Below are 16,590 nucleotides of genomic sequence, written 5' to 3' on the forward strand. Positions count from 1 at the left end.
TTCCAGAAAACAATGACCAATCAATAAGCAGCTTTGCTTCCTCAAAGTCTAATTAAAACAAGCAAGGGGTGACTCAAAGGGCAGAGGGAGCTGGGAGAAAATGACTACATGACTGCTTCATATGTACACATGACATTTTACATGGAGCATTTGTGTTGTTTGTTCTCTGAGTTTCAGAATTATCCATCCCTAAACCTTTAGAAAAATAACTCACTGTGGTTGGTCACTGTACATGTAGGTCAAATGGCCTCTTGCAGTCTGAATAGGAGGTGCTTAGCTATAGAATAAGCTGAAATGTGGACCAGACTAGAGTTAAAAATCAAGACTACAACACTGATAAAATGAAGTTCACATAAAGTCAGTGCTATTAGAAACAAAATAGTGGCAAGGTTTACATTAAACTTGACATTTCGACTTAAAAAAATCTGGTGGAAAATACTAAATCCTTCACCGCATTCAACAATTAATGTCTTATTTTAATAAACAACTAAAAGAATAAACACAGATGTTTCTGTTTTGGCATGTAGTTTTCTTTAGGAACGTTTCTTCCAGTTGCAGTGTATCAAATTTCCTGTGACAAGCAATTTATCTGTCTATATTTAACACAAACCTGCTACGCAGAAGATATTTGAGGTTTAATGTACATTTAAGCGGAGTGTATCTTTGGACCAATGACATTTTAGGATGAGCAGGGGTACTTGGCTTGACGCTGCAGAAATAGATGCGAAGTTATCGACAAAATGTCATGCTGAAGATGAACAGAAACATTTTTTTAATTTTCTTCATGAAATAGCAAAAAAAATGATGTGTGTTTAAATGTGCTTTAAGTACAACAGGGCATCTCTTGAAATACAATTACAGTAAAAAGATGTCAAATGACTAAGAAAGCATAATTTGCTGCAATTAGATTTGTCACTCTCTGATTTTCAGATACCCTGAGTTCACTTTCCATACAAAAGCTGTCAGCAGAGCTCAAACAGCATTTCCCGGTAAATTAGCACACATCTCTGTTCATTGTGCTATATATGACATTGCTTGATTTGAAATTACAAACACTACGACTGTTCTGATTTGGAATGGATTCATTCTGTAAGCTATAATGGGAGTTACTAAACAGTAAATGATAATTCTGTCAACAATACTCATTTTAGGTAAAACTGTATTGTTTCTCACATTAAAAGTCGCTAATCTCTAAACAGACTCTCTCAGCTTGCAGTAGGCAGTCACAGAAGAGAAAAACACATTGTCGAGCCTCGTATCTTGCCACAGAAACTCTTCTGTTTGTTGCAATGTCAGAATCAAAGGCCCGTGACGGGATTTTAACAGGCTTTACAAAGGGACACGCAATGATGAATTAGCTATGTTTAAAAATTAGTCAGAGTCGGACTCATAGGAGCAGCGCACGATGACACATTATTAAGCTGTTATGAAGCACTCGCATTGCCGAGTTTCCAGGCTGACGCTCCATCCAACTGCTTCACAGGGGGGCTGCCACATGGAGAAACCCACCGAGACCAATCATGTCAGGCAAAATGAGACTCCATCGCCTCCACGCAAAATACACTCCAGACACAGGCAGCGGCTGTTTCACCACCTCTGAATTATTAATGATCAAAGTTCAGGCGGAATGAGCTGAGTTTGTTGGGTGGGTGATTTAGGTGGCCGAGCACAGAAAGCATTGAGTGGAGGTCTCGCACACCTGTCCGCTTCTCAGTTGAAAAACGGCCGCGGTTTGACGGCCTTTGAGGAACATTGGCACTGCTTGTAAGCTAATTTCTCCCCTTGACCCCCATTTCCTCTTCAGGCATTGGCTTCTCATTTTTCTCCGAGCCATTACGTGCGGCTGTTGGGAAGTAGAGCTAAGCCTGCATTACCTCAGACAACCTCATCTGCAGACAACAAGCCTTATTTGACATGGTCACTGAGGCATGGTTAGTTTCTTGCTGAATATTTGGATGCAACACACGCAAGGAATGGCAAAATGAAGCACCTTCTTTTCCGGCTATAAAATAATGAGATTTTTTTTTTCTTTAGAAACAAGGGGTGAGAACAACATAACATGTTTAAAGGGCAATCCAACAATGCTGGTAGAAAATCTCTGGAAATCAGCATGAAAAATACTTTAACACTATTTGCTTCAATATATATGTGATCCAAGAACTGCAATAAAAAAAAATTCAATCCAATATGTAAGAGTAAGATTATTACTCATTGAAATGAGGTTGAAACCGCAAAAGCCATTGTTCATGAACAATGGCTTTTGTGGTTTCAATCTTACCAATGCAAACACAGAGATACACGATCTAAGAGAAAAGGTTTAACATAAAAAGTCACTTTATGAGATATAAAGTTGCAGTTGTGATGATATAAAGTCACATTGTGAGATATAATCTCAGATTTATGATATATAAAGTCATGTTTGTGAGATGTAATCACATCTGTGAGATATGAAGACACAAATGTAATATATTAAGCAAGATTTGTAAGATATAAAGTCACAATTGTGAGATATTAAGTTGACGTTGTGAGATATAAAGTTGAAATGTGAGATCCCCAGGTAAAAATAAAGTATACTTGAATGCACTAAAAAATACATAAATACAAGCAAGTACATTTGTAGTACATTCTTATTTTTTGTGCTAAATAACATTGTAAGTTATACACTATAAATGCACTAATTAAAAGTATATTTCTACTTCAGTAGTACTTCAGTGCACTTGAAAAAGTATATTAAATACCACTAATACTTAAATTGATTTTAGTGCATTGAAATAAAGTATACTACCACAAAAAAATTAGCGTATTTCTTAAAAGTGTGCTTTGAGTGCATTAAAAATTAGTTCAATCTTAGTAGACTTTTATATAGTAATCCTAATTTTAAATTAAATTGATTTTATTAAAAAATGGTTTTTTTTACTAATGTACTAGTTATAAGTACATTTTCCCAACTGTGGTACTTAAGTACACTTAATATAAAAGCACTAATTAGCACTTAAATTAATTTACGTGTAGTCAGATAAAGTAAACCAAAAATGCAGAAGTGTTTTATAAGCTTAATATGAACGCTTTACATAAAAATTTTAGTGGATTTATATATTATCACTAAGTTTTATTTTAATGGATTTTCATGAAAAAATACAGTAGAAATGTATTACTTACAAGTACAACACCATTAACATACACTTAAGTACATCATATAAAATGATTATTAACATAGTTACAATACATTTGAAATGAATTATTTAATGTATAAAAATATGTGGGAAATACATTATAAATACATGTTGTATATATTTAGTATATATTATTCTTATATTTTAAATAATTAATAAATCTATTTTATATGTCTGATGAGTATATTTAAGAATTTACGAAAGATGATTTCAAGTGTACTACAAGTGGTAATTAAATACATTTTTTAATGCAGAGTATGTTAAAAGCACATTTTAGTTCATTTTCATGGTGTCTCATAATAGCACAGTTCTTAAGATTATCGTAAGAAGTACTAATGAATAATTTGTATATTAAGTACAAAATTAGTGCGTGAAAATAAAGCACTTTAAGTACATTATGGAAGTGTACTAAGTGTAATAAAGTGTATTTTAGTGCACTTTTTTTCACCTGGCTAATCACTTAGATATCAAGAGTTATCAAGTCGCTTTTGTGACACATAAGGTCACAATTGTGCAATATAAAATCACAGTTGTAAGATATTAAGTTGTAACTGTGAGATAAAGTCACATTTGTGAGATATAAAATCCTAATTGTGAGATATAAAGTCATTAACTTTTATTTTCTTACTCTAAGGCAGAAACAACCTTCCAGACTGACCAACTAATGTTCAAGTGGGCATGAAAGCAAGTTCATGGTGTCAGCATTCCAAACTTCAGCCTTAAGGCTCAAAAATGCTTATGCCGTGCAGCTCCAGACCTTGTTTATGCGTGCAAATGCTAAACCATGTTACGTTGTGGCAGCCAGCAATGTTGTGGAATTTCTTGACATCAATAGAACACAAATTGTTCAGTACTAACATTATTCACACATGTGCAACTGTCTTAAATTTTAAATTTCCTTCAAAGAGCTCACTGGTTTTCTAGCGTTCTGTGCGAGTGTGTGAGAACCCGCCAAGTACAACGGGAGCCCTCAGAATTAAACCCATTAGAGTGGGATATTCCCACTGACACCGGCAGCCTGTGGGTGCTCACAAACAGCGTATGATGAGTGCAAATCCATTTTCTAAAGTGCCAAATGGTGCAATGTCATCTGTAGGGGACAAATCCAGTCTGCCATATGCTGCGAATGAAGAACCGGCAAACAACTGCAACAGCTGGCCACTTGAAAACATAATTTTCATTGCTGCATCGTGTAACTGCAGATCCGTCTAATTCAATTATCGTTAAAGGTGTAAAAATATCGCTCTCGTACGAGTGCATGGCACGCATGCATTTAGACACCCTGCTACATACACAGCATTACGAGACAAGTTTACTCATGCAAGTGATGATATATTCACGTTCATGCACAGTAGCAAAATAACAGAGACATTTTCACATCCCAACTTTCTCACACAATGCTTTCTTTGTTGCCCGTGACAGCACTACCTCTGCAAATGGTATGCACTGCAATAACAGTATGATTGCCATTCAACAAGAACACCACAATATCAGACCGCAGTGCTACCAGCATGCCAATCAAATCTTGACAATGCCAAATTAAAGGCCTTGAACTTTCCACTGCATGTTGAGGAAAAAAAATCAGTTATCTTCAATGTCAATGCAGTGTAGCCAAAGACATTCTTCAAACAATTTGATAAGCACTTTTCAAAATGCATCTTCTGTTTCCAAAAAAAGTATTACATACTCTGAAGAGTGCAACTGCCATTCATGACATCTTTTTATGCCAATGTTTGTCAATAGCAATTTTCGGTGGTTGAATTTCTCTTGCCAAACATAACAGGTTATGGAATCACTTCAAACTAAGAATTCAATGGCCCACAAAAAATGATGAAATATGCAATATATGTTATGGCAGCATTTCCTATTTAAATGCTAATTTATGAGATTAGTTAAATAAGTGTAACACCATTACGTGTATGTAATGCAATTAAAACATTTATCTAATTTGACATTAAAACTGCTTAATTATTTTCTGTCTTTCAAAGCTGGTCAGAAAGCAGCACATGTGCTCATGTTGCTGCCAAGCTCTTGTTTATTCTGCTGTAAATGAAAAAAGACCTTCTAAATGTCAATTTTATTTATTAATCAATCAAATTATTCATGATTCATTGACATTTATGGTTCCATGAAGAACCTTTACGATCCATGGAACCTTCCCAATGCACAAAGGTTTTTCACTCTTAAAAATAAAGGTTCCAAAAGAGGGTTTTGTCAGTGATGCCATAGAATAACCATTTTTGGTCCTCCAAAGAAATTTTAATAATCTAAAGAACCTTTTGTGTAATGGAAAGGTGCCATGGATGTTTAAGGTTCTTCGTGGAACAACCGATGAACCTTTATTTTTAAGAGTGCAGAGAGAGAGAAAAAAGTTCTTTATAGGGAAAAATGGTTCTTTTAAGAACTGTTCACTAAGGCTGCGTTTACACTGGCACAAAAAATCTGATCTTTTGCTCACATCTGACACAGATCGGAATTAGTTGCACACGTGTAAACACACAAATCCACACGAGATCCGATTTTTTCGCATCCGATCTGAGCCACTTCCAAATGTGGTTTTAAATCCGATACATATCCGATCTCTGGACATGCGACCTACGTCTAAACACGCATATCCGATTCCCATTGGAATTCCAAGCCATCACAAAGCGAGGGCGGCACGTTTGCTTACTAAAAGGTAGCTTTTATGTTGTATTAAGAAGCAGACGTGCTTGTATGCACTCGCACTAAAAATTCACAGCTTTATTATTGAGGTGGGATATATGTTTAACGTTATCTATTTTTCTAGAAAGAAATTGTGCGTGCACACATACATTCAGCAGCTGAATTTCAACCTTTGCCCAGTTAACCACCGTGTTGTTGTTTTTCTTATAAGCCAAAAGCTTCACTGTAGCTTCTCTCTCTCTCTCTCTCTCTCTCTCTCGCGCTCTCCCTAGCTCGCTCGAATTCATAAAAAATAAAAAATGGAATTCTAAAACTGATAACTGTAGATAAAATATCAAACACAAATTACCTTTATTTTCCGGTCTATATTCGTTCAGTCAGAATTCGCACTGCAATACATCCATGACACTGACAGCTGTTAACTTATCCATTCTGACAGGTAATCATGGCCACTCGACATGAAATATATAAATAATTTTAATAGCACGGCCATTTAAAACCCGAGGGTCTGCTATGTGCATGTAAAACTATCAATGACAATCATTTTGGGGCAGGAAGTAATGTAAACACAGATATCGGATACCAGTCGCGTCTAAAGTGAATGTAAACACACTGGCCAAAAAATCGGATATGGTCAAAAGATCGGATTTGTGTAAATGCAGCCTAAAAGGTTTTTTTGCAGGTAAAGGTTCTTCTATGGCATTGCTGCCAAAACCCTCTTTTGGAAGTTTTTACCAGTAAACTCAGCAATACTTTGTCGCACTACTGAAAAACTATTTTCTCACTGCAGCGAGATTGCTCATATCAGGAGCAGAATGTCCACACAAGTCCTGATTTATTGTGTTTTGCTTTGCACTGACCCTCAAGATAAGTCTAGTACTAATGTGTCTGTTAGCAGTATCCACTGATGCACTGAGACTAAAAAAACATCTCTGGGTCGACCCATCATAATATGAGTGGTATATATAAACTACAGTATATTGTCTGCTGTATGATCTAAATGATACTGATTTTCACTGTACTTTGATATGCATTTAATATTTTACATTGAAAAGGCAGAACAATTAAATTACACAGTGAATTAAAAAATCATCAGTGGTATAAAATTTTTATATTCCCTTTACTGAATTGAACACCTTGATCTGTACTTTAGATGTGGAATCATCTCTCGGTCTACTGCCTGCCACTTCTGATTTGTGTATTGGGATAAAGCTGCCTAAAAATAAAAGTTCCAAAAAGGATTTTCACAGCAATGCCAAGAAGAACCATTTTTGGTTCTCCAAATAACCGTTCAGTGAACAGTTCTTAAAGGGATTGTTCACCCAAAAAAATTGCCATCATTTACTCACCCTCAAGTTGTTCCAAATCTGTATGAGTTTCTTGCTTCTGTTTACCACAAATGTAGATACTTTGAAGAATGTTGGTAACCAGACAGTTGACGGTAGCCATTGACTCCCATAGTATTTTTTTTTTTCCTACTATGGAAGTCAATGGCTGGTTACCAATATTCTTCTGTTCAACAGAAGACACTCGGAACAACTTTAGGGTGAGTAAATTATGACAAAATTTTAATTTTTGTGTGAAATATCCCTTTAAAAGAACCATTTTCTTATTGTGAAGAACATTTTAATATTCTTAAGAACCCTTTTCCATTCTTTAAAGAACCTTTTGTGCATTCAAAAAGATCCATGGATGTAAAAGGTTCTTCATAGAACCATCAATGGCAATAAAGAGCCTTTATTTTTGTGTATAACTGCTGGGCTAGGATCAGTTTTTTTCCTACCCAAATTCTAACCTTAACATACAGTAAGTTGGATGGAAAAGGCTGACTCTAGATCAGTGGCTGCAGAAAAATGTCTCAATTTAAAATGATCCATTGTGCAATTCATTGAATGAAAAGATTAATTTTATTTAGATACACAAATCTCAGTTTATCTTTGGGATTCCGTGATTGAAGAAGATCAACATTTAGCTATGTCGACAGAGCCGCTGAACAATCCAGAAAAATGAATATTCAGGCTTTCACTTCAGCTGTAAAAGTTGACAGAAAAAAAGAGAAAAAAACATCCCTCACATCTTATTTCTTTCATTAGGCCTTACACATAAATGTCAACAGAGATAACATCCTATTCCTGAAAGCTGGCTGACATTAAATGACACTCCGTGCACAGACTTTTATATTGCTTTCTCTGCAAAGTGATTTTGCAGGCTGAATCTTTTCTTTTCTTGCCTGACACGTGTACAGCTATGGTTTCCATTATAACAGATGAATTAAAATGCAGCCAGTGTCCTGGAAGTCGGGCAGTGGAGGAAGACATGAATACGTAGTAAACGTGAGGGATTTACTCAGCTGTGCTGAGACTGCTTGACATTATTTGATATCAGATCCAAAACCCATTCAAAAACTTGCCCTAGATTCACTTTCTTCAACTAAAATTTGACATGTTTTTAAATCTAATTGAAAGAAAAGTATGAAGATTGATGTCTGGAGCTGCTACCTACTGATGAATAGAAAATGAGACATTAACATAAAAACTCTTGCATACCAAAATTAGGTAATCTCTCACAAGATACAAGTTATAATTCAGCGCTATCAATTCAGCCCATGACCATCTTCAATATAAAAGCTCACACAAAATCAAAATACTGTCATCTTTTTCCACCCTTGTGTCATTACAAACCTTGTATGACTTTCTTTCTTTCTTCCGTGGAACATAAAAGGAGAAATTTTGAATAATAATTTGAACTGAAATGAAACTGAAATGAAATGAAATGAACTGTCCATTAAGACAGAATGTTAATTTTTAAGTCAGCTATCCCTTTAAGAAACATAATTGCCACGATGATTAACAATGCTATATTTTCTGCAAACAGCACTGCAACATAAAGGAAGACTTCTGCAAAGAAATTTATAAATTAATTTAAAGACAAACATTACCTTTTGAAGAACGGAATTTCCACAAAATGGTGGGTTCAGGTCGTCCAATGGCCAGACACATGAGGCTCACATTACTACCCTCGTTCACTGAAACATCTGTGGATATGTTTACAATCCTGGCAGGAACTGCAAAAAAACAACAACATATTGCAACATTGTAATCACACATTTGATAAAACTTCTGCAAAAAAAAGAAAAGAAATGTGGCACTTAAAGGGTTAGTTGACCCAAAAATGAAATTTCTGTAATTTATTACTCACCCTCATGTCGTTCCACACCTGTAAGACCTTCATTTATCTTCGGAACACAAATTAAGATATTTTTGATGAAATCTAAGAGCTTTTTTTATCCCCCATAGAAAGCTACATATTTACCACATTCAATGTCTAGAAAAGTAGTAAAGACATCATTAAAATTGACAATGTGACTATAGTGGTTCAAAGTTAATGTTATGAAGAGATGAGAATACTTTTTGTTTGCGAAAACAAAAATAACTTTATTCAACAATTTCTTCTCTCCCCTGACATTCTCCTTCGCTGTTTACATTGTATATACAGTGCAGAGCTCCCGGGTTCTATGTCAGAACACCGATGCTGTATTTTCCGATGCTTTACACGTGAGCAGCACGACGCACGCATGTGATGCTGACGCGGGAGCCGGCCAATAATGAGTCAGCATTCTGTAGTAGAACTGCACTGTCTATACAACGTAAACAGCGTAGGGGAATGACAGGGGAGAGAAGAAATTGTTGAATAAAGTTGTTATTTTTGTTTTGTTTTTGCGCACAAAAAGTATTCTCGTCGCTTCATAAAATTAAGGTTGAACCACTGTAGTCACATGAACTATTTTAACAATGTCTTTACTACCTTTCTGGGCCTTGAAAATGGTAATAAAGTTGCAGTCCTCAGCGGCCAGAAAACTCACAGATTTCATCAAAAATATCTTAAATTGTGTTCCGAAGACGAACAAAGGTCTTACGGGTTTGGTGAACTAACCCTTTAAATGATTAATCATCAATGAACAAAAAATTCATGACATCATCAGTAACTGGAGGATGTTTTCGATTTATTGTTTAAGTTGCTTTGATCAGGATGGGTGTATTTTTCACTATTCCGTCCATTGGGGAGGATTTAAACGATGTGTAAGGCTGAACACAAGTTCACTTACGCAACTTGCAAGCAGCAGATTCAAGTTACATCCAAATTTTCTGTGCTCCCAAGAAAATTCTTATGCAAAAGTCTTGCAACAATATTCCAGGGCATGTTGTTATTCATATTTTATTGGGTTGTATGATTTATAAAGAAAAACAAACATAATACAAGCAGTGTACAAAGCAAAAGAAAAACAAACAATAATGCAACAACATAAACATAACAGATTTAAGAAATTATAATGTCGCTATATCACATTTTCAGACTGTTGTTGAGGTCTTTGTGGAGACATCCTTCAATATATATATAAATATCTAATTGAAAGAAAAGTATGAAGATCGATGTGTGGAGCTGCTACCTACTGTCTAATTGAAGGATAATTGAAAGAAAAGTCTAACTGAAAGAAGAGTAATATATATATATTAGATAAATCTTCATTCAGTCCATTAGAAGAACACATTAGTGCCTCAGTATTACATGCTGTCGCTTGATTGACACGATGAGATGAGCAGGTCATGCTCTGTTAAGGTAATGTTGTTTATAACTTGACTGAAACTGGAAGTGGTACCCAGACAGTCTGTCAGTTTCCTTGACTATGTTCCATGTTTCAGTCTGAATAAACCAGCCAGCCAGCCAGCCAGTATCTCAGAGAGATATTATTTATTTGGCGTCCTATCAGGCCTGCCTCACACGGGAGAGTCCACTATCTGTGTTTACTGAAAAAGTAAATATTATATGGTAAATTTTGTTTATTGAAGTTTTAGTGAAACATCCAAGTATAAGCACAAGAATTTTCTTAAGGGATGTCACACGTGCACACGCACACACATGCAGCTACACCAACCTGCACATACACACTCCAATATGACTAAATAATTGATTTGCAGAAGAAGCCTGGACCGCAAGCACAAAACATCTGCTAATACAGATACTGAGGTCAGAGGCTTCCTATAAGTTTCTGCAATTTGTCTGCCGATTTACCGCTCACATGCCATTTAATATTTAGCATACTAATGGCAATGATTCAGACAAATGTGTAATGGAAAACATAAATTAATTTTGTTTCAAATAAATCCAGTTATCCACGTAAGCCACTAGTGTATGACAATATTGTGTCTTATCTATCAAATCATAACAGCAGGAGGAAAGTCCTGATGGGACTAATTAAATTTTTACTGCAGAACAATCATTTTCTGCCTGTAATAAAATTGAAAATGCTTCAAAAGACAAAGTTTCATGAGTTACTTCAGCTTTGGTGAGTTTGTGTGTGTGTGTGTGTGTGTGTAAGGTTGAAGGATCAAAACTGTCCAAAATGAATCATCATTCAAAAGGGTAGTGTGTATTTGCGTGTCTGAATATATTTGTCTGCAAAACATATTCATGCAGGCATCAGTGTTGAAACTGTAAAATAAAAAAAATATTATGTTCAGGCTCGAACTGATACGGTAAAACAGACCACATTATTATTAACTGTGTGTTTACAAATCCTTTAGAAGCCTTGGAAGCCGAAGTTGGTGATTATGGTTAGGGGTGTTACATTTCCAACACACGCTTGAGGTGTTTGGTCAATCACTGGCCAATCAGAGCACTTTGAGCTTTTCAGAAGGAGGGGCTTTGTAGAACTCAGCGTGTTTCAGACAGACTGGGAATAGAGGAGCTGCAATAATGTACAGTATGTGAAAAATAATGTTTTTTTGAACATTAAAGCATGTTAACCTATTCCATTACATCCAATAATCAAAATAATGACTTTTAAAATATCATCATATGACCCAGGAAAACATTCAATTATTCATTTAACCCTTTGGCGCATACGATCACACCAGTGTGATCAGTCTTGGAGCGTACGATCACACCGGTTATTGGACCATTCAGTGCATCACATGATCAACTGCTAAATTCAAATGTGCTTTTGTGCACATATCACAGCTATTCAGTGTTTTCAACCACATAAGGTGTATTTTAGGTTTTAGACATTTGAATACACATAAGTACTAGCAAAAAAAAAATACATTTAAAGTTAGTTAAATACACACTGATATCTATATGAGCGACATATTCATATAAGATACACATTGTATAGGTAACTATATAGTTTACTCTATTCTTCTCCCACTTCACCTGTCACTTAGGGTGCTTTCACACTTGGTTCGATTGCCTGGACCGAACCAGAGTTCAATTGCTCCCCCCTCCCCCTGCCCCCAGTGGACTGTGTTCATATTATATTATTTGTGTCCAACCCGCGGTTCGTTTGCGTCATCAAACCAGCAGCTGTTTATTCCGTTGCTTAGTAACAACGGCGCAGGAGAAGGCGTCAAAATGCATAACGTTGCTCTCCTCACATTTTGTTTTTGAACGTTGGTTTTGTTCATAACGGCACTTGCATCTATCTGCCGCGAATGTAGAACGCTGAAGGCGAGCAGAAATGAGATAGTCGGTGTGTCACGTGACAAGCATGACGCGTCGCTATGGAAAAAAAAAAAGGTGATACGTTCTAAAATAATGTTTGCCTTCACACGTTGCATCTAAAAATGCATGAAAAGTGCGGCCACGCCGCTTTCTTCTTCTTTCCAAAGCGCTTGCACTCGCGTGGCATCTGTCATTGCTATGCAACCATGTACTGCGCTCTCCACGATGACGAGGAAGTTTCAGCAAAGGATAAACTGATTTCTAGCCCTTGCATTAGTTCTACTACTAGATATATTTATGTATATGAGAAATAAAAACCGGCCCTGTACAGCTATGATCAGCTGAACGGCTGAGCTTTCAATGTTGTTACGGAAAGGCCGAAGCTGATCGGTTCATGTCACATGACCTGCGGAGTGCTTGCGGCATTCTGAAAAGTTGAGAATTTTTCATCTTGCTGCGCCTGGAAAACGTAAGCACGTCGCACCGCATGCTTCTATTTTGAGCACGCTTGCCGTGCGCCTACATTTGAAAACGAACTTGAGCGCGCAAAAGATGCAAAATGTGAACGGCCCCTTAAAAAACTCACACCGGGGGCTTAGCTAGAATATTTTAAACTCATTTGCGAAAGGGTTAAATAAATACTACAGTGAAGTCCCAGCCCACATTCCTGCTCAGAATGCAAAAAGCAAAAAGGGATTAATTTTGATTTAAAGAAACAGCCACTAAAAAGTTAGTAGTGTTGCTGCCTTTAGTTAGTACACCCCAACACTGGCATGTGTGTATATGTTTGTGCATATAGTGAGGGTAACCACAGTGACCGTACCTCTGCTGTATTCCAGAGAGCACAATCACAGTAACACAGTACTCTCTCTGGAGAATATTTCATCCTGTGACGAGCACTTTCTTTGAGTCACTGTGCTTTTCACCATCCCACATTCTCTGTTCTCACCACTTCCCTCCCTTACATCAAAGGTATTGTTTCATCCCTGTATCTCAATCTATAATTGATGGCTTCGGCTTTCTAACCATGAATCCCAAATTCAGGCTGCTGTTTCAAACAGGCCAGTTTGAGCTACTCAAAAAAGAGAGAGGACAGAGTTCAGAGCATGAACAGGCAAAAAGACTATGCTAACATTTTTCAAACAGACACACAAGAGGGAGTTATATAACTCAACTTACCTCTCCCCATGACTGTGTGTGTTTGTGGTAAACTGTTGAAAATCAGTCCATCACTCCTCTGCCAAATGACAGGGCTCAATCATCCCTTAAGTTCATGATGAACTATCTTCCTGTCTTATACTATCCAAATTCCTACCATCTCTGAGCAATACCTGTATTTTAATTGGACATGCATTGGACTAAAATAACTGCAAAAGCCAGGAAATCCACAGAAATCAGTGGGAGAAAAACTAATTCTTTAGCTGCCTCTGGTGATATAGCTGCCGCTAATGTTTCACCCGGGGAAATTGCACTGGCTTCAGCTCTACATTTATATTCTCATAACCCTACTGAATCTTTCCAATGGCTCATTAGTGCTCTTTAAAATGAGGAAAAGAGCTGCTTCCTGATGCAATAGTGAAAACTGTAGCATACTATATAGAAAACTGCAACAAGGGATTAGTAAAGCAGCAGCTATCAAAAGCTATCATCACTATACATACATTTTACATTTGTAGTAAATTTTTGAAAGACAAAAATGCATAGTTCAATAATTCCAGACTTTGAGTTTTGCATTAAAATAAAATAAAATAATTAAATAAAATAACTTTTTTTATAAAAAATATTCTCAGGAATCAACCAAATATTATTATTAATTTGTCCTAAATTATTCGTAATTATTTATCCCACAAGGTTATAAGTTATTTTTAATATTTTTAATATATTTAATATTAGTAAATGTTGATAATATGTTGCCAAAAAAGTGTTACCAAATAAGAAAACTACAGACACTTTAAAATAAATGTTGCAGCTGCTAATGAATCTCTATAATGAAGGCCACTGAAAAACAAAATGACAAAAAAGTTTTGCCACTGACACAGAGCAGTCAACCAAGATGCTTGTGTTTTCCTTTGAGATCTCCTAAAGGATAAAGACTGGCAGCAATCAATTTCCATATGGATTCCTATTCCGAAATGACACGGCATATATCCTTGGAGAATTCATTGGTCAAAAAGGTGTCAATCATCAAATTGCAAAATGTATTGGAATCATTTCTTCATCCGTCACTATGAACTGACAACGTCAATCATTGTAGACTATGCTGTAAAACTACAGCGATGAAAATACCACCAAAAGCCCACGTCTCAATGTCTAAAAAATTGCAATGTCAAGTCGCTGATGCCTGTGGGTTTTACATATCAGGAATGTTTCAAAGCATTTAGCATATCATTCACCTTGTTCTTATGCATTAGAAAAGCTTTTAATCGATCTCTCAGGAAAAGGCAAGACAGACAGAGAAGCCTGTAATTTTGTAAAAATTCTAACCTAAATGTCTTGTAAATGCTCCATTATAAAGACGAAAAAACAACAACTGTAAATCACATTTAGACCAACATGCATTACATATTATATGAATACCCTTGTCTGCCTGCATGGATTTATTTATTATTTTTAATATTACTGGTTTGTTCTTAGCTCAATGGGGAAATCAAACAACTAGGGTGTTTTCATATAACACATGCTGAGTGAACATTATGGTGTGTTTTGTGCAGTGATTGCCTCTTCACTCCTTTCTAATAACAATACTAATGAGTCACATTGTGCCATCAGAGCAAGCTACAGGTCTCTCGCCTCTGAAGAGAGCAGCTCGTTTAGCCGCTTTCAGTTATTACAGTTGTGGAGAAAAGCAATCACCCTACTGCAATCCCATCTCTATCACATCTGTCTGGCACTGCTGCGGCTGAAACAGCTCAAAACACTAACAATGACACTGTTTCGAGGTTGATAAAAGCAGGATCAACTGTTCCTCATTATCGACAGTCATTCATTAGACTGGTGTTTTATTATTGGCATAAAGTCTGGTCCATTTTGCAGCCTATTGTGGCCATGAACCACCTGCTTAGACAGAAAAGGTCTGTCTGACCAATCACAGCTCATTCCACAATACTACTGATTTAAGCAGTCATTAAAATACAAAACCACTGATTTAAATGATTGTTATATATATATATGGCAATCATTTAAATCAGTAGTTTATATATATATATATATATATATATATATATATATATATATATATATATATAGATTAGATTATAGATAGATTAATAAGTCTGCAAAATATTTCATTATAAACTAGTGTAATCTCAAACAATTCGATCAAGAAGATTAGACCTGAGACGTATAATGTTACACTACTGTAGTAGCAGTGCACGAAGAAGACAAAAAAAAAAAAAAAAAAAGATATAAATAACAGTCTTAAACTTAAACACTCAGGAGAACACTAAAATAACCACAGGAACCAAAACCACCCTATACATAAACCAGAACAGGCAAACACAACTGAAAACTGATATATATATATATGCATCCAGGCAAACAAGGAACTAAACAAGACATGGGTGAAAATCATAAGATTACTATAGAGACATACAAGGGAATGATCCGTCACTATGACAATTAAGGAGACAGAAACCACACAGACGAAACAGGGACCAAATAAAACAGAACGAAAATTACTGTTTCTAGAGATGCACCGATGTATCGGCCGCTGATATTTATCAGCCGATTTTTGATCAATTTATCAGCTATATCATGAAAAAGGCCGATATAACAAACCGATGGTTTATTAATTAACTGCATAAAGGCACTGAGATGTATAATGTCTGTTGCATAATCCAAGATTAATCCATAATCTAATCAAACAACAAAAGACAAAAAAAAAAAAAAAATCGCTCACTACTCTTGACTAAATAAGAGTAACAATTAATATGTGTAGGGCCCTATGATTTCCGTGAAGTGGGAAACGCGGACGGAATCGCAGAATCCAGTCATAAAAAGAATTTACTATATAATGCGGAATGTCACGGAAATTGTCAAAGTCTTTATGAATAAATAAAAAGTAGGCCTAGGTCAGTACACTTAAATCAAATTGCCTGTGAATATTAAGCCACAAAAAGACTATTTAATCATGAATCCTGCATGCATTCTTCGCTATATGAGGACATGAATGCATGAACTTCATCTCCACAATCACTTTGTGCGCATTTTACTGTTTAATTTGAGAAAATCTATCATCGTATCATAAACACACAGA

The 16,590-nt window shown here is 35.9% G+C and overlaps 1 protein-coding gene across 2 annotated transcripts in view; it reads right to left on the minus strand.

Moving 5' to 3' along the window:
* Window positions 1–16,590, minus strand: part of opcml (opioid binding protein/cell adhesion molecule-like) — a 153,458-nt gene that overhangs the window by 23,212 nt on the left and 113,656 nt on the right. For both annotated transcript variants that reach the window (XM_051910882.1, XM_051910881.1), the window contains one exon: window positions 8,776–8,901. In XM_051910882.1, the coding sequence (XP_051766842.1) occupies window positions 8,776–8,901 (126 nt within the window). The remainder of the gene's footprint in view (window positions 1–8,775; window positions 8,902–16,590) is intronic.

The sequence above is a fragment of the Ctenopharyngodon idella genome, chromosome 10, assembly GCF_019924925.1.
Source record: "Ctenopharyngodon idella isolate HZGC_01 chromosome 10, HZGC01, whole genome shotgun sequence".
NCBI lineage: Eukaryota > Metazoa > Chordata > Actinopteri > Cypriniformes > Xenocyprididae > Ctenopharyngodon > Ctenopharyngodon idella.